Source organism: Orcinus orca, chromosome 2 (assembly GCF_937001465.1).
Source record: "Orcinus orca chromosome 2, mOrcOrc1.1, whole genome shotgun sequence".
In the NCBI taxonomy this organism is placed as follows: domain Eukaryota; kingdom Metazoa; phylum Chordata; class Mammalia; order Artiodactyla; family Delphinidae; genus Orcinus; species Orcinus orca.
Window position 1 is genome coordinate 196,205,185 of NC_064560.1, and position 17,906 is coordinate 196,223,090.

Below are 17,906 nucleotides of genomic sequence, written 5' to 3' on the forward strand. Positions count from 1 at the left end.
CCTTTGTACAGCTGCTGGTAGAGCTGGTGGTGTCAGTGTGTCTGTTGTAACACCTGCTTCCTAAGGGGGGAGGATGGATGTGAGGGGGGAGGGGGTTATTCCTGTGCCCTTGATTTGATCCAGCCGGGGCAGAAGAGCTGCATTTTAACGTGAGCCTGGAGCTTCTCCGCAGGAGCGTGTAAATCACAGCCACCGAGGTGGAGGTCTCCCGCTGCTGGGGGTGCTCCACCAGTGAGGAAGCCTTTTCAGAGCACGCACTAGGCGCCAGGTCCTGCACGAGGCACCAGGAAATGAAAGATGAGCCACAAAGGCACCGGCACTCACATCGCACCAGCTGGGTGAAGTCTGCCCTCAGCCATGCCGAGCACCTTCTCTGTTGCCTGAAACTGAAGAATACGAGTTTTGAGAAAATCTTATGTGCACATGTATACATATACACACACACATTTGTGTAAATGTATACATGTAAAATATATGTATGGACACACACACAGGTATGCCTGAGTCGTAAGAGGGCATTAGGAGAATGAATAAACCTAGGAGTTGGCGCCGAAATGAGTGTGACAGTCTGGGCTAAGTTTCCTAACCCCGCAGTCAGGCTAAGGCGTCCATGAAAACAGGTTTCTCTGCCGTTTTATCTCGTTTCTACAGGAAATACCAATGGTCTTTTCAAGCAGCTGGCCATTGCTACATTTTTCCATCTAAAGAAGTTCATTCACTACAAGGTAGGTGAAACTCTGCAGGAGCTCTCCTTGGGGTCCCTGGGCACCAGCCAGTTCAGGAGCCTCCTGTGGGATTCCTCAGGGGGACCTCAACTTCCTACCCCCCACCTCCAGCCTGGCACTGCCCTGTCCCCACTCCACTGCTCACAGACGAACCCCTGAAAGCCCAGGTGCCACTTCCTCCAGCGCTTCTTTTCCCGAGTTCCAGAGTGCGCAGAGCACCCCGTCTCCAGAAGCGTGGCGTGCTCTGCCCGGGGTTAGGGTTATTTGTTCAAATGCTTGCCTCACCACCTGCGGGGGCAGCAAGGGCTTCTTAGGAATCTGAATTACACAGAACCTGGCATTACACCAGGAACACAACTGTTGCTCAGTCCAGGTCTGTCTCAGTGGACAGATGCCAGCAGCCTGCCTGCAGAGCAGGGATGATTTTGCTGCCCCCCAGTCCCCCCACCCAGTCCCACTAACATTTCCTGCCTCCCAGGAGTGGCTCAGACTTGGAAAAGAGTAATGACTCACATTTACTGAACGCTTAGCACGCGGCAGACACTGTGCCAGAAGCTTTCATACCCGTTACCTCATCTGGTCCTCCCGGACCCTCTAGAGGTAGGAAGCGCAGACTCACTAAAGGTGGGTACAAACACATCCAAGGACTGTCCCCAGGTCCCAGGAGAGAAGCGGGGCTGGGTCGGGAACCCAGAGCCATGTGGCCTGCAACTTGCACTCTCAGCCACCGTGGAGAGCCTCCCCACCCTCTGCATAAAGATAAATAAAATCAAAGTGCCCCAGACACTTAGAACACCCTCTTCCCACGGCCGGCGATCTGTTCACGTCCATGCCCACGTCCAGAGCAGCCTGCATTGTTAGGAAGCGCCCCTCCCTCTGCGGGGATCTGCCTCCCGGCCCACTGGCCCTGGCTGTGCCTTCTGCAGAGACAGAGTGAGTCCCATCCCTCCTTCCCGTGACAGTTCTTCAAATACCCAGGGCCAGCACTGCAGCTTCATTTAAATAACGAATTCGCCAGTGCATCTAAATACAATTTGAGTTACTCCAATTCGATTTACACAGAATTTTAGGAATACACTATATAACGCGCTGCTGATTACAACAGTAGGGTGACCCCTAATGAGGTTACTGGATTCTACTGTATACTTCCCTGAAATTGACATTTAAAGAAAAGTGAGCCAGATTCTTGGGTCAGGTTACCGCTACATCCTATTAATAATAAACATGTTCATTTTGCCAGATCGGTAATAATGTGAACATGGCACGGTGTATCACATAAAAAGCTTCTCACCGTAGCCATGGTTACAGCCAACACTTCAAGATCTGGGCTTCCTGAAACTCACGCCCAAAACCAACCACCACTAATCATGATCCCCCATTTTCTTTACAGCCAGTGCTATTTTAGTTCTGAACTCAAGTTGTAGGTACTTTCTTTGGGTTTTGTTTTGAATTCTTTCACTCCAACATGTACGCTTTAACCATCAAACACATAGTAAGTGATGACTTACAGAAAACGAATTCCTTTTTTTTTTTTTTTTTGCGGTACGTGGGCCCCTCACTGTTGTGGCCCCTCCCGTTGCGGAGCACAGGCTCCGGACGCGCAGGCTCAGCGGCCATGGCTCACGGGCCCAGCCGCTCCGCGGCATGTGGGATCTTCCCGGACCCGGGCACGAACCCGCGTCCCCTGCCTCGGCAGGCGGACCCCCAACCACTGCGCCACCAGGGAAGCCCAAATTCCCTCATTTTTAAGTGAAAGTTTAATTTAGCATAAGCCTGCATATTGGGAACCTGGGTATATTATACTTTTAATGTCTTACCTCACCTCTCCAAAAAATTAAATACATCTTCTAGTGAGCCTATTCTAGAAACTATTGGGGGAAATCACCCATCAATTGGCAGCCTGAGTGGAAAAACGGGGTGATTTTTCTAGGCTGGTGATATCTAATTCCTGTTTACACAAATAACACACAGAGCGAACGAAACAGAAGCAGAAGCTGGCATTTTTCCAATGACTAGCCTGAGCAGCCTCTTATCCAAAAGCATTAAGAAGAAAGTAAACTTTAAAATGATTTGAGAGAAAGGTCTATTTTCATGACAGATGGCAGTGAGGGTTCTTCAATGCCAATTTAATCACTTTTCCTCAGTTTTCAAATGCTTCAGTTGTGAACCCAAGTGTCTGTGCCGCAGCGCTGCATCCCTCATGGGCGCAGAGGGCTGAGGACATGCACTGTGGTCTCACTGACCCCCCCCCCCCAGAGTCCTGCAAGGGTGATTCCATCTGACCTAGGAAATCATGTTATTCAACACACTCTCTTCCGACATCAAAAGCGTTCTATGAGCACCCTTTTTGTCACACAGAGTCTCCTTGATTGGAGCGTAACCTATATAATCGTTTTTTGGTCCAATAACCTTAACAAAGAGACACTGTGGATGGGCAATTCATGGACAGAAAAGTGTCTGAATTTTTAAGCAGGGACCACTGATAATTTAGTACCGTTCCCTCACCTCCCAAGTAAATGAGGGAACTGAGGCCCGAGCGTCGGGTCCCTGCACCCTCCAGTGGTGCCGTGAGGACCAGGGCTTGTCCTGACCCGCATCCAGCTCCACCTGAACTCGAGTCTTCTCCAGGGAGTATTTTGAAAACTATTCTATCTCATGAAGCTACTTTACATCTGAACTGTGTGTGTGTGTGTGTGTGTGTGTGTGTGTGTGTGTGTGTGTATATGTGTATATATATATATATATATTTTTTTTTTTTTTCCCCAAAGGACATATATTTAACATTAGACTTGAAAGCTGTCATCCAATGAGAAACTCATCTACAGGCAAATCAGTCATGAGCATTCTTCATGTCTTCCGGGGCTCCTGTTCCAGAGAGAAAACTCCTTGAGTACCACCGTGCTTCTGCCTTTTGGAAATTAGTACGTACGTTTCCCAGACTACCTCATATCTTTGGTAAAGTATCTCAGGTACAGGGCTGATAGGAGAGCTGATGTCACTGGCATCCTCTTCTGAGGCAGTTCAAATTGTGTTCATATTAACAACATAGGAAGTTACAGGCGCCGACCTCACGTAAAGATGAAACCTGTCTCTAGCGTCCAAGGAAGCAGGTACACGTGACGTGCGGAGCCCTGGGAGGTGGGGTGTCCTTGGTAGAGAATAAAGCAAGTTATTAGCAGAGCTGTGTCTTCTCCAAGGAGAAACACCGAGAGCACCCTGAAGACTACCTGTGTGCAGCGATGTTTACCGGGACGGTCGGGGGAATAATTCACATAGCCTTTCCCAAAATAAGCGACGTACTTAATAGTCAGGACATCAGAGATGACGTGAACATTTGTAGTTAAGGAAGACTGGCAATCCATAACCTGAAGACTGGTGGCTTTCTGGGGATGGATCCCACCTCACCCCCAGGACACCACCCCAAGCCTCTACTTCCCCTGAAGGTAAGAACTCCTCTTCCTGTGTTCCTGGTGCCACCGGCCCTCCCTGAGCATGCCCTGCAGGCTAGGGAGGGGGCTGAGCACACGCGCCTCTCGTCCATCTCTGAGTCCCCAGTGGGGAGCAACACACAGCACGGGTCAGGTTCGAAACCCCGCGGATAAGCAGGATGGTTTGCATAAAAGCTCGATTCAAGGGGCCTGTCGCACTCCAAAGAAAAGGAATAGACAAAAATATTAATTACGTTTTCCTTTTAATAAGGCTTTTTACTCAAAAGTGTAGCTTTGAAAATCTCTAGTTTGTTGTGACAACCAGAGAAGCCAGGAGCGGCCTTGCCTTGAACATGGTGCCCTCGCAGCTCCCCGGCACCAGGGCTGGAGGGCAAATGCACCACTTTACAATCAGAGCCAACATTTAAAATTAGGAGGAGGATGCATGTCCTACTTGGATTCAAGGAGAAAGGACAAGTTCTCAATACAGTAAAACAAAACACAAAAAGTAAACAAATCTTTAGAAATCACTAGATGTGTGTGTGTGTGTGTGTGTGTGTGTTTATATAATTAGGATTATCATCAACATTTAAAACTATTAAAAATAAGGCTGCCACCTTACCTCTTCTTTTGGTACTGGGGTGTTATTTTTTTAGGAACATTTTTTCTTTTTTTTTTTTTGCCCAGCCTCTCAAGTTTCCTAACCTGAAGCCTGTTTTCCACTGTGCAGCCAAATGCCCCACCTTCGCGCTGCACCCCCAGAGCGCCACCGTCAAGCCCCGCTGGCAGGAGGCAGGGCAGGCTTTGATTCTGGTTGTCAAGATGACAGGCCCACAAAAGCACAGCTGACAGAGGAACTGAATTCTTCCCCGGGAAGAAGATACATTTGCCCGCAATGGGTCTGCAAAGTCTTCCGAGGCACCTCTTCCCCCTCTGTGCTCTGCTCGATAACTTGTTTGTTTGGCCAAGAAGCAAGATGGCAATCTTAATCAGAAAGGGAAGCTAGATTTTTTAAATAACTTAAAAAAATCATTTTTATATAAAGCAGCAAAAACATATTTTCCTCTCTGCAGAAAGAAAACCGTGAACAAGAAAACACAGCGATGTAAACGGGGCCGTTCATACACTTCTGCTAAACTGGGTCCCCCGACAGACTCAGAGCTACTTTCCAACTTCCTCGGCGCTGTCGGAAGAAGATTCTTTGGCGTCTCCGGTCGCTCTTTTACTTTCCTCTTGATTTAAACTTTCCTTTTCCGAACTGGTCCCGTTGGGTATAGAGTTTTCGCCGTTGACCAGCCCGTGCTCTGCAGCCTTTGCCCTGCGGACAGCCTCAGTGAGGGTCAAGGCCTCCTGTGCGCCGGCCTCCCCGTCCGGGTCCCTGAGGACCAGGGGCAGCCGCGAGTCCGCCACGCCCTCCAGCAGCCCCGGGTTACTCTCCTCGTACTTGGGGAGCGGGGCGTGCCCCTCCACCTGCCTGCGGCAGTGCTCTCGGTTCGCGGCTGCGCTCTTGACCGCTTTTTCCAAGATCTCTTTCTCACCTAAGCGCAACTTGATGGCCATCATGGCACGAACGGAAAGGGCATGGTTTTTCAAGAAGGACTTATCTTCCTGGAAAAGGAAACAGAGCAAAATTAACTACAGCAAGTCTAAACCAGCAAAACGATAGTGCCAGAAGGCAGATCAGTTGCTGCCGGGGACGAAAGCATGAGAGAAATTGGGAGTGATTGGGGGTGGGGGGGCGGTGACAGAAGGTTCTGGAACTTGACTGTGGAGGTGGCTGCCATGACTGCACGCTTAAACCCAAGCGTACACTTCAGAAGTGTGAATTTTACTCTATGTAAATTATACCTAAGTAAATGATTATAAAACAAAAAAGAAGAGCCTAAACCAAATGGTGCGTGGACACTGACAGAACTCCACTTATTTCTAAAACCCTTCTGTCTTGTGCCCTGATGGAGCCCAGGGCTCGGCACCTGGCTGAACGATGGCTGAATGACAGGCACTTGAAGTCAGTGACCCAAGAGTAAACTTGTGTTTGTATCATATGAATTAGAAATTATGGAAAAATGTTAAATAATGTAAAAAATTTATATTCTAATCAACAATGCCTCAGTGTGACTCTTTTGGTAGGGGTAAACATGTAAAATAGAAAAATATTAATAAGTTTAATGAAAAATGTCAAATACACAATGATTTTGCTAAAGCACGACAGTAATTTACATTTAAGAAAGAATCTCTTATTAAACATCTTTTAAAACATGACAAAGCACAAATCCTCCCTTAATGAACAGAATTACCTCAATGGTTGTTTTATATGTTTTTAAAAGAAGTGAGGCTCGATCTTCAAGAAATGTCCACAGTTTGACCTCATTGTCCCAGCTAACAGGATACTCAGAGTTCCCCAAGGTGAAGATTCTGTCAATGGCATTATCTCCCAGCAAATGTTCTTTCAATTCTTCTACAAGAACACAAACAGCCATCTGTTAGGGGAAACAGCACTACTTCTCATTTTCACCAGCAGCCCACCTCACAAAACATCCTTCCCAACAAAGTCATCTTCCTGGGGTGACGAGTTCTCCCTGATCCATCAGCCAGGCCGTGGCTAGACTCTCCAGAGCAGAGCCAGAGCTGCTTCAGGGGAGAAAGAGGGGAGTCTTCCTGATTTGGAACCCAGACCAAGCCTTGCTGGGCCAGCCCTCCACACTGTTCACTGTATTTAAGAGGGATCCCGAGAGCCTTTAGATGGTTTCGGAAGATACTTCTTAAAGACCATCTGTAGCGACACACGCCTTATTTTGACAACACCCCTCTTGCAAACTCTGAGCCCAGTCACAGCAACTGGGTCAAAAAGACATGTAGGTGAGCAACGTAAACTGTGAAAGCAAACAACAGCACAACAACCCAGTGATCCTTCTAGACTGAAATCTGACGGATGCTAATTCCAGCAGTTGACCTGACAAAGCTATTTGTCTCGTCTTACAACAAGTAAACCACAAACTGAAACCCAAAAATGGACTAGAAAAATCTTAGTTAATGAAATACGTGTCTATATCCCTCACTTGTCAGGAATTTAAAAAGGAATTACAAATAAACACAAGTGCACATCTCAACTGCCTTCAAATATATGTAAGAAGAGGGAAGAATTCAGCAACTGCTCTGAGCATTTTATCTCCTGGCACATTATCTTCAAAAGACCAAAACATGCCGATCCTATTCATGCTCAAGAAATACAACCGTGCTTCTTATGTAATTATGAGACAGTATCTCTTTCAGAGCAAAATGCCCTACAGCTGTCACTATTTACAATTCAAATGGAAGAACTTCTGCTGCCAGCAAACCAAACTTTTATTAGTATTAGTGAGAGTGATTCAAAGAATGCATCAATTGTCTTGACAAGACAAACTGTCTATGACTAAAGAGAAACTAAAGAGAATCAATGGAGCTAAGATGATTCAAAAGCAGGTTTGCTGGTTTTTTTTTAAGAAAATAGAAGTTAATCTAATATTCAGAAAAGAAATTTCTTAAGTTGCATTTGTTAGCAAAAGGTCATGATGAAATTCAGGATTTTTAGATTTTTGATCCTTCAGTTTATATTCTCTGCATAAAGCAATGAAGATTTTTAAAATGCTTTTTAAGTGGAAGAAGCTTCTTTTTAGACGCCCCCAATACTAAGGTTACAGTTTCTGTTTTCCTCCTCAACCTACCGAGTTGCACCCTTTAATTAACATTGGGAAGCTGAGGGGCTGAAGCAGAGTTTTCTCTCTGCCGCTCTTAACAGTGATACTGGACTGGCTTCACATGCCTGGAGAAATAGAACCCACGAAAGGCCATCACCCTGCCTGGAACACTCAGGAAGTGAACCACAGGCTCCGGGGGCAGGTTTCTTCCCCCTCTTCCCTCTCGCTGACAAGCCCTTCCTGGATTTCCTGCATTCCCTGCCCACCGCAAGAGTGTGGTTTGGTGGCCCCCAGCCTGGCCCCTGGACACCCTGCAGCGCTAGAATCTCTTCCGTGGGCTATCGGTCTTGCAAACCTGCAGGAGCCACGTGGGGGCCTGGGGTACAGGCCCTGAGGCGGCAGAGCCGGGTCCCAAGTCAGGGTCATCGCCGGCCAGCTGAGTGGCCAAGTTACTCTCCTCTTTGCATGGGAGCTTCTACGTCAGTCAAGTGGGAGCCCCACCTCCCTCCAGCAAGGCTGATGAGGACGAACAGAGCCTGCACCACGTTCAGCATCGTGCCCGGCACAGAGAGAGGGCTCCCAAATTATAGGGATTATCATCGTCGTCATCTCTCATCAGGATATGAACTGTGACATTCAACTCTGTAACCCTATATTACATGCAAGAAAAGCCCACGGTTAACCCTTAACTCGTGTTCACTAAATTGAAGTGAGGAACCAGTGCCAAAGCACAAAACCACCAGAAGCTCCCACGTGAGTGACAGGGAGCCTAGAGCAGTGTGGCTGCGAGCGAGGGACAAGGACCACCTAACACCTCTCTGGGCTCTGCAGTTGGCTGTCTGTGTTTCAGGACTCAGTTTCTTCTACTTCCAATGTCAAGCCAGGACCTGGGCGGCACTTCTCTGGCCGCAGACATGAAGGGAGGGAGCCAGACGGCAGAGACCAGCAGACTCCCTCCACGGGCCGTCATTTCTGCTCCGGCCCCAGGCTGCCCTTGCTCTAGCGCTCGGACAGCTTCCTTCAGAAGAACACTTGTCTGTCTCTTCAGTTAGGTGGCACGCACTCACTGTCACTCATTCCCACCCAATCCGCTGTGCACAGGATCCAGGGTAGTTTACAACAACAGCAAACTCACACACAATTAAAAATGGAACCTCACAACCAGGGGATTTGGAGGAGTATATTTTCAGATGAAAAGTGAAAACACAACCGCAATAGATCACATCTCAGTGCCAGAGATCCCAAACGGCTTGTCTTAAGGAAACATAAAAGTAATGCTCAATGCATACATTTAACTTTTTGTGCCTGAAATTAGAGGCTGTAGACAGGAATATTTGCAGTTTAAACAGGTTCTGTTTGCAGTGTTATTTACTCCAACTGGATGCCTGGCACTGAAAGACCTGCTGGCAATCTCGGATTCACACTACAGAGCTGGTTAACAAATGAAGGCCTCTGGCCCGCGCGGGTCAGGGCCGACCACCCGACTTCAGTGTCGAATGACCGTTCACCGCGAGGACATTTAGGCTCTGTCGTCCCGGGTAACAGGCACATCAGAAGCTCCCATCTACAAATGTCGAATTTTGATACAGGCAGACAATCCAAGATGTATTAAGTTTTCTTCCAATGCAGTAGAGAATTATTTGTTTATTACAAGCGTATACTGACAACACACTGAGGATTTAATAAAATACTTCCAGGATAAAACAGATCAATTTCTTCTTTCTCCAATATTACCTCTTCCCCCCAAAGTGCTTTAATTTTAAGTAATTTTATCTTTAATCTGAATCCCTCTGTCTCACACTTCATGAATTAAAAAAAGAAAAAAACTCAACATTTTTTTTTTTTTTTTCTGAAATGATTTACCTTCGGTCATGCAGAAGACTCGGAGAAAAGCCAGAAGTTGGGCAGAGATGGGTGGCTCCGTAAAATGCAATGCAAAGACACTGGAGCTGATGAGAGGAAGAAGAGAGATCAGCCCCTGCTGCAGTGGCCTCCTCGCCCCACAGTGAAATCTCTGAATCTGCACTCCGTGTGTGGTCCTCAGGGAGCCTGGGCCAGCATGAGGGACCCCACCTCCTCACCAGAACTCTAAAAACAGAATTTTCAGCCCTGGCGAAATGCGGAAGGCCTGGGCTGGCCGAGGAGGGTGGCGGTAACCATCACTGCCTGCAGTTCTTAGTCTAATAGCCTTCATCTCGGGTGCACACAACACATCAGGAGAATTAAGCATACCCATGGCTCCTAAGAAAAGTTAACAATAATTTATGTTGAGTTCACATTTTAATCATTAATCAAATATTGACAAGTTCAATAAAAAAAGGTCTAGATAATCCATTTTCATTAAGAATGGTTCTTTCCACTCCCTGGAGAACCAATAAATCATAATTCTTGTCCTTATCATTTTGCACCTCAAATGCAAGAAAATCTTAAGATTTGATTTAACCAGAAATTCTTGAAATCACTGAGTATCATGACTTCATTACAGAAACTAATGGTGGCAAAGAATTAAATGAAACAAATTGATCCAGGTCATTAACCTTTTCAAGGTGAAAGGCATTAATGACATGGAGACACTTGTTTAACTGAATGAGGATTTCAGGCCACATCCCCTGGAACTGGCTGTGGACGCTTCCAGCGACACAATTACGTTGATCTGAAAACGCCGGTAGATCACCATGCATCTCAACGGTTTAACTTTGCAGTATAAGAGGGATAAAGGGATTAAGACAAACTACAGTAGAGAAGTTTTATTAACACGCCAGTTAAACACTACGCGACTGGAAATATTTCAAGTACCACAGTAAAGAGCTGACAGATTTTTTCTACGTACGTTGGGATGCCAGCGCGAGCCAGGACCTCGGCCTTCATGGCGTACAGCCTGTCACTTTTACTCACTCCAAGCTTTATTTTCACTCTGTCGTGTGAATTATTGTCAAAGAAAAAACCACTGTGGATCACAAACTCTGCATTTGACCGAGTGCCATAAAAAATGTAAATCTGAGATGCAGTAAAGAAAAAATAAAGGGATATAAAAGAAACTTAACATCCATTCTCAGTACAGAGCAGGGCAAAGGATCAGTTCTCATATATTTAACGCAACTTCACACTAAGGAGACAAACAGCTCTGAGGTGACCATGTCCCTGTCCTGAACATCGTGTGCTGCCGGGCGGGGCCGGGCGGGCTGAGGAGAGCACACGCCGACCTCCTAGCACCCAGAGGAGCCGGACCCCGTTGTCCCAGCCTTTCTCATACCCCCTCACACTCCCAGTCACAGCGAGACTGCTGCTTTACAACTGCACTTTAAAATTCACCATGTTCTTTTCTCCCTCTCCTTTAACTACAAGAGCGTCTCCTGGAACCAGGGTTTAAGGCAGTGTCTGTCAGAAATCCACTTCTAGATGCTGCGGCCATTCTGCACTGTCTCCAGGCACTTTGTTAGGCTAGTATTTTCACTCTGTCCCAGCTCGAACATCAGTGGTCTGTGTCGGTTCTGTCTTTTGTGTTCCCTGTTTGGTCACAGGACTCCCAGGCAGAGTGCAGGTGTCCATTCGCACACATGTTCAACCCCACCCCAAATATTACTTAAAACTTCACAGATTAAAGTGAAAGTACAAGAAGGCAGCTCTTGCGGTTCCTGATTCCCTTATGGTTTTACCGCTTAAATAAACTGCCTCCTTTTAAAGAAGGTTCTAATCAACAGAAAATGATACGAAAACAATGCAGTCTATACAATCGAAAAATCTGTTCTACTGTCGTAACACAGAACTTATTTTCAGTTGACGGTGTTACACACAGTAGATGGGCTGTGCAAATAACTGCGTTCACATCTTTCTCCCTGGTGGACCCGAACGTCCCATTCAGAGCACGGCATATTTATTACGGCTTTGGGTCTCAACATGTATTCCAGAAAACAAGCCTTAAATACAAATCTCAAAATTTTCTGCCCAAGTTAAATACTTTTTAAAAATGATCAACACAGTTTGAGGTGAGGGACTCCGTGTGGAACCCACCTGCTCTCCGGCCCGGAAGTCCTGCAGGGCTACACACTCACAGCGGTCGTCCTCCAGGTTGTAGCCGGTGGTGATCTGTACACGGGAGGAAGGATGACAGGACAGCGTCTAAGTGCTCTCGCTCAGGAGGGCCTTTTTCCGGCGATTAGAGGATAAAAGACACGCAAAGCTACTTAAAGGGGTGCACTCTGCTTGCTTCACCAAACTGAGCAAAGAACTGCTTGGTTATTTTCATTGATTCTACTCACACCAGAAATCCTTATGGAAGACCCCGTACCTGCAGTGAGGGACATACTCTTCGGAAAATGTATCGTATAGGTTATCCCTTGCTGGTCTCAACCAAACATAATCATTCATTACAAAGTTACAGGCTTTGAGCTCATCCCCCCCCTCCCCCGCCATCTCCAGCCACCCACCCATCCACAGGACCTGCGCTCCCGCAAGGAGGGAAGCGGGATCTCTGGAGAACTCGAACTGACTTGCAAACAGCATCTTTAGTATTTGGTCATTAAGAACACAAGGCGGGTTTCCCACTGGATAAAGAATCAGGGAGAAAGAAAAGCTCTGTTTCCGAATTATGTACTTATTTTACTCTGGAACTAGAGAAATTAAAACTTTCAGATAAGCAAAGGAAAAATAAAACAACTTAGTTGTATCCTATTCAGTCTCTTTATGCTGAAAGCTATCCTGTGAGAGTTTCTGAACCCCCAAATCCACTAACCACACCGACAATCCGCATCTCTTCCTAATCTCTCCTGTCAAGGGGTGTGGGAGGGGGGCAGGCGATGTCGTGGTCTCGGCACTGAAGTCACCACAAAATTCTCTGGGCCTCAACTGGTCAGCATTTTACCTTCCGAGTCACCCTTTGCATTTTGTTTGTCCTGCCGTCCCCTGGCTCTTCTCACCCAGCTCAACACGTGCAAAACCCTTCCAACTGGTCTCAAATTCCAGAACTGTCCCTCCCGTGTCCCGTGTGGCATACGTGTTTGACCTCCTGTTTAAAACTTTTCAGTGGTGCTCCACTTTGCCTTGCGGAAAACATCCAAATTTTTGAGCAAGGCCAGTTTTCAAGGAGGCCCACACCTCCCTACGGTCTCTGGACACGCCACTCGCCTGCCACTCCGGGCGCCGTCCCCGCTCCCTCGTGCCTGCGACCACCTTCAGCTCCTGCTTTGCCTGAGCCCCGGCTTCTCTGGAGATGCCCCCCTTCATCCCACCCTCCCTCTCTGTTCCCCAAAGCCTCTCCCACCCAGTAATAGGGTATTTATATCTGTGCACCCCCCACCAGCCAGACCTGCAGCCTAGCCCTTTTCACCTCGGCGCCTGGAGCTTGGCTCACCGGGCCCAACACCTGACACTGCCCTCACCCTTGAGAATATCTGCTTGATGCAGGGAAAAGAATAGGCTCTCCAATTTATATTAAAAGCTCCTTCTCAGAAGTCTGTCCCTCAGAGCAGCCCCCAATCTCTTAGATTGTCTGTAAATGCTCATTAATTACTTCGATCTCCTCATTTTATCCTGGAGAATCAAAATTCAAGACGGCTACAAGTGCTACTTTGCTATTCAAGGTATCAACAGCTCAAAAGATTACTTTTGAGTCCAGGGAATGGCATTTGGGGATGGAAGGGCAGATAACACTCCTCTTTAAACCCAGTATCCCCAGAACCAAGACCAATGAGAAATATGAAAGCAACGAGGACTAAATGAAGGCAGGTGTTCTGGCTCATTTTCACTCACAGAACAGCTTAAACACTTGATAAAAAAATCAGCTCCATGAAGTTCCTGCCCAATATCAAAATCACTTTTATGACCCCCAAACATGACCCTGATGATAAGGTACAGAGTGGGGATTGCCCATGACCTCCCAGCCCTAGAAGGCTGGCATTCCATGGTGCAGGCAGTACCCAGGGGCCTGACAGGAGCACGAACAGGCAGAAGGAAGTCAGGGGAAGCAGGAGGGAAGGGGGAGGGCCAACAATCTATAAGAGGAGCACGCGGAAGCACAGGAGACAGACGGTGGAGGACAGGAAGGGAGGCCCGTGGGTGGGGAGGTGTGGCCATCCTATGCGTGGTGCTCAGGATGGCCCAGCCTGGGGAAGCAGCGGGAACAGTCAGCGCAGAGGCCCTCGGTGGGCGTGTAGGGCCCAGACAGACTGGGGTGTAGCGAGGACAGGCTGAGCAGGGGGCCCTGTCTGCTACTGTAAACACCTGGGCTTTCACCTTGAGACTGGAAGCCTCATGCACATCTAAATGTTTCAGATCTTCAACACTCAAACAGAAGGGCCTCGAAAAAGAAACCCCTGCAATTCTGCTTGAATCTTCCAAAGCCCTTTCATCCTGGTTGGGAGGGCCACGTATCCAAATACAAGGGCTGATCATTCCAACACGCTTTACCTGTTGGAACTAATACAGAGGCCGAAGCCCACTTAGAAGTATCCTTCTCTGTATAAACTGAACAACCTCAAAAAAGGGAAAGCAGACCTGTTCCCGTTAGTTCTGAACAAGCCACGCAGAATTTAGATACATTATGCCTCACAGCCCAACACGCCGCCTTACAAACCTGTCTACGTTTGTTTCTCGGAGTGGCTAGGAAATAGATCACGTTCGCTAGAGTCTCCAGCCCGGCCTAGATATTCATCAGCCTCTTAATTTCTCGTGCTTTTCCTTGCTGCTGCTGGTTTGGAATCACTGTCACAGGCTTGATTCCTCCATTTCTACCCCCATAACCAGGTTTGGGGACACTGTTAGAAGCACGCAGCGTTGCTGGGTTACAAATTTCTATCAGCTCCCCCAGTGGTAGTCAGATCAGACAGACAACGACTGTCAGGACAGACACACACAAAAAAGAAATCTACTGTCTGAAAGCTAAGCCTTTCTTTCAAGTACCTTATTTTAAAAGAGATTAACTGTTAATATGTATGACATACAACTCCATAGTGCTAAAAGAGATTCTGAAATCCTACCAGACAAAATTTCCCATCAAGTGTTATTTTTACGGTGGGAAACTGTCCAACAAAGGTGTAGTAGAGTTAAGTGTGCAGAGAAGATAACCGCTGTAAGAAAAAGCACTAACATCTTGGATAAACCTTCTCAAGGTTAGCAGTGTTTCTGCCAGGACTGCGGTGGCTGAGACCTGATGAACAGTATTAGGAAAAAGACAGTATTAGTAGTTGTCATCAATTCGTTATTTTTATTTTGAGATAAACTAATTTTTTTTTTCTTTTTTACTTTTAGGGGGGAAAAGAGTGAGTAGTTTACATGAAAGCCACACAAAACCAGTGTGTATGTGAGTATGTGAAGGTGCAAATGCACAGCAAGAGAGTGGGAGAGATGTGCAGAAAGCCAGTAGCCAGCTACCCAGGAGGCGTCGAGTGGACCAGCCACGGGGCCGCCGGCGCCCAGGACTGGTAGGGGACCTCCGAGTTTCACTGCAGAGGCTTCTGTTTTCTTTAACTGGTTTTCTTTGTTTACAGTAAAGTATGTACTTGTTAAATTTTAGAAAGAAAAAAATAAACCCCGATGATCAATCAAGTTTGGGAACCAATGACCTAATCCAAGAAAAAGAAAAATGTTACTGTCAAATATTAAAAGCTATTTGAAAAATTTTTAAACTTCAATGTTATAATCATTTAAAATAGCTCTGAAAGAAAACAAAAAGAACAAAATATAAAATTGTATTTATTAATGAAAATAAATGATAAAATACGCTAATACTCCTCAAAACGGCTAAATTAAGCACATCTAAATTAAGGCAAAAATATAATTATAAAAGTATAGATATTTTTTCTCTCCAATTTAAGAGTGTGCTGTGGCTAGACCTTCCCAGGTTCACACTAGGGTTTCTCTCAAGTGTTTGGCACACGTGGCATGTGTTCTGGCCATTTTGTGGAATTAGATGTGAAATACTCATTTATAGCACCAGTCTATTTATAATACTGCTAATAATAACAAAGAAAGCTGACACTGAGAAAAGATGAACAAAAAACTAACCAAACCAGTATACGATTATAATATTTAAAAATTCAAAACGTTCTGAAGTTGATCATATTTCCAACTAGTAATATCAGGAAATCTTTCTCAGCACAGAGAGCACAGCAACCTGCTCCGAGGTTCAGAATCTGAAGAATGCTGAGAAACAGAGGCAGCCTCCTCTATGCGTCATGATTAACAATCCTCACAGCATCTCCCTATCTTTCCAACGTCTGATGATGCCAACTGACTCCTGCATCCAAGGCCAAGAGCCAACGCCGAAGTGCACCTCCTCCCGCCCCACTGCCAGGGACACCAGGACTGGCTCCTGAACAAAAGCAGGTTAATCAATGGGGCCAAGGATGTGTCTGCATAGCAGGTGAAGGGAGAGGGGGCAGGAAAGAATCAGAGAAACTTAAGTAACTGATAATACAGTCAGCAAAGAGAGAAAACAAGCAACACAAAAGGAAAACCCAGAAGGAGAAGGATTTTTTTTTTCAATAAATTGGTATTTTAAAAAGAATAAGAAAAAAGAAACTTTGGTTTAAGTCTGTCGTCCAATAAGATAAGAAAATGTATGTCTAGGCTGGAATCGTGGCTTAGCAAAGAAATGCAGTTCACTGTGGCTTCTGAAAGTGATATAAGACTCACGTTTTCAGGATTAAGTAAACACAGAGAGAAAAAAACGCCAGCCTCTACTCAGGGGGGGCAAGGTTTGGCGTTGTCTGCTCCTCTTGGAGGGGGCAGTAGGGGACAGTGACTTGCAGGCAGAACTTCGCCGGTTAATGAACACGACCCGAGGAGGTCCTTACCAGGCCGTTGGTGTGATTGCACATGTCCCACAGAGGAATCAGCGCCAGGGTCACCCGGGAACCATCCTCCGTGGGAATCTGGTTTTGTCGAGTCATAACGGAAGAGACCGCCCACCTGTAACAATCAGAAAAGAGGCGAATTATGGCCGGCACATCTGAAAGCCCACGGCAGTCACAACTCAACCAAAACCGAGGTGTGCCTGACCTCTCACGAATTTTCAAAACCCTTTCCTAAGTCGCAAAGGTGATGTTCATCATCATTTAAAATTAAGTCTAGGGTAAAGAGAAGAGGAGGGGGGATATGGAAGGAAAAGGGAGCCAGGGGAAATCTAGGAGTGAGAGATTAAGGGAGGACGTTCCCGGGAGAAAGCGGCCTGGAAGAAGGGCCTAGAACAGAGTCAGCCAGGCCTCAGCTGGTCCCGGTCCGCGTTGCTGCGGAGAGACCCCACCCCTCTTTTACCCAAACGCTGACTCTGTACCTATTTTGAGCCTCACTGAAAAGCAAACACTAACTCCTTTCTGATCGGAATCCTCTAAGAACTCTACAAAATGTGGAATGGTATTTTTTTTTTTACTATGTTGTGCACTGCATTAAATCTTTTTGTTAAAAAAAAGCCCCTACTTTAAAGAGCTAAAACAGTCTGTTTGAAAAAAAAATCCTCACCCCACACTAACGTTAATCTTGAGCATCACTTGGCTCTATCAACTAATCCCCACCAACACAGGTTAACAGCAATTTCCACATGGCTATTAAAACGCTGCTCCCTGCCCCGGGGTCCAGTGTAACTTCCAGAAAGAACAATCTCTTTTTTAAGGCTTTAAATGGTCATGCAAGTCACTTCTTACCCAAGCCCTTCGCACTTCTGAGATCCCAATTTCACTCAGAAACCACCCTCCAACACACGCCTCGCACATACGTACACCACACCCCACACACACCCCAACACAAACACACACACACACACACACACACACACACACACACCCCTCACACCAACCTGTAGTCCTCATAAGTGAAAGAATCCTTCAAGGGCAGTTTGTGGGCATGAGGATGGGTCTGGGAATTAGAAGTTTTACAAAGCAGAGGTGAAAAGAGAAAAAGGGAAAACAGAAATCAGTCAGCAAAATTTCATTATTTAGCTGCCTAACAGATCCTAACAAGAGCCAAATGAAGCAGGAGGCATCCAGCCGCGCTACTGAGGGATCATCGTGCTATTATGCTCTCATACATCACTGTCAACTTAATTTGTTGTGCCCAGCAGCCGCCATAAATCTGCTGCTTCA

The 17,906-nt window shown here is 46.5% G+C and overlaps 1 protein-coding gene across 5 annotated transcripts in view; it reads right to left on the reverse strand.

Moving 5' to 3' along the window:
- Positions 1 to 4,399: 4,399 nt before the first annotated feature.
- Positions 4,400 to 17,906, reverse strand: part of SETD3 (SET domain containing 3, actin histidine methyltransferase) — a 70,022-nt gene continuing 56,515 nt past the window's right edge. For 3 of the 5 annotated variants that reach the window (XM_004262384.4, XM_033419967.2, XM_033419985.2), the window contains 7 exons: positions 17,621 to 17,679; positions 16,623 to 16,737; positions 11,842 to 11,916; positions 10,661 to 10,827; positions 9,694 to 9,779; positions 6,451 to 6,611; positions 4,400 to 5,761 (listed from right to left, as the gene is read on the reverse strand). In XM_004262384.4, coding sequence (XP_004262432.1) covers positions 5,315 to 5,761; positions 6,451 to 6,611; positions 9,694 to 9,779; positions 10,661 to 10,827; positions 11,842 to 11,916; positions 16,623 to 16,737; positions 17,621 to 17,679 — 1,110 coding nt within the window. In that variant the 3' untranslated portion in view covers positions 4,400 to 5,314. The other 2 variants (XR_004481000.2, XM_049706502.1) reach the window with 2 other exon arrangements.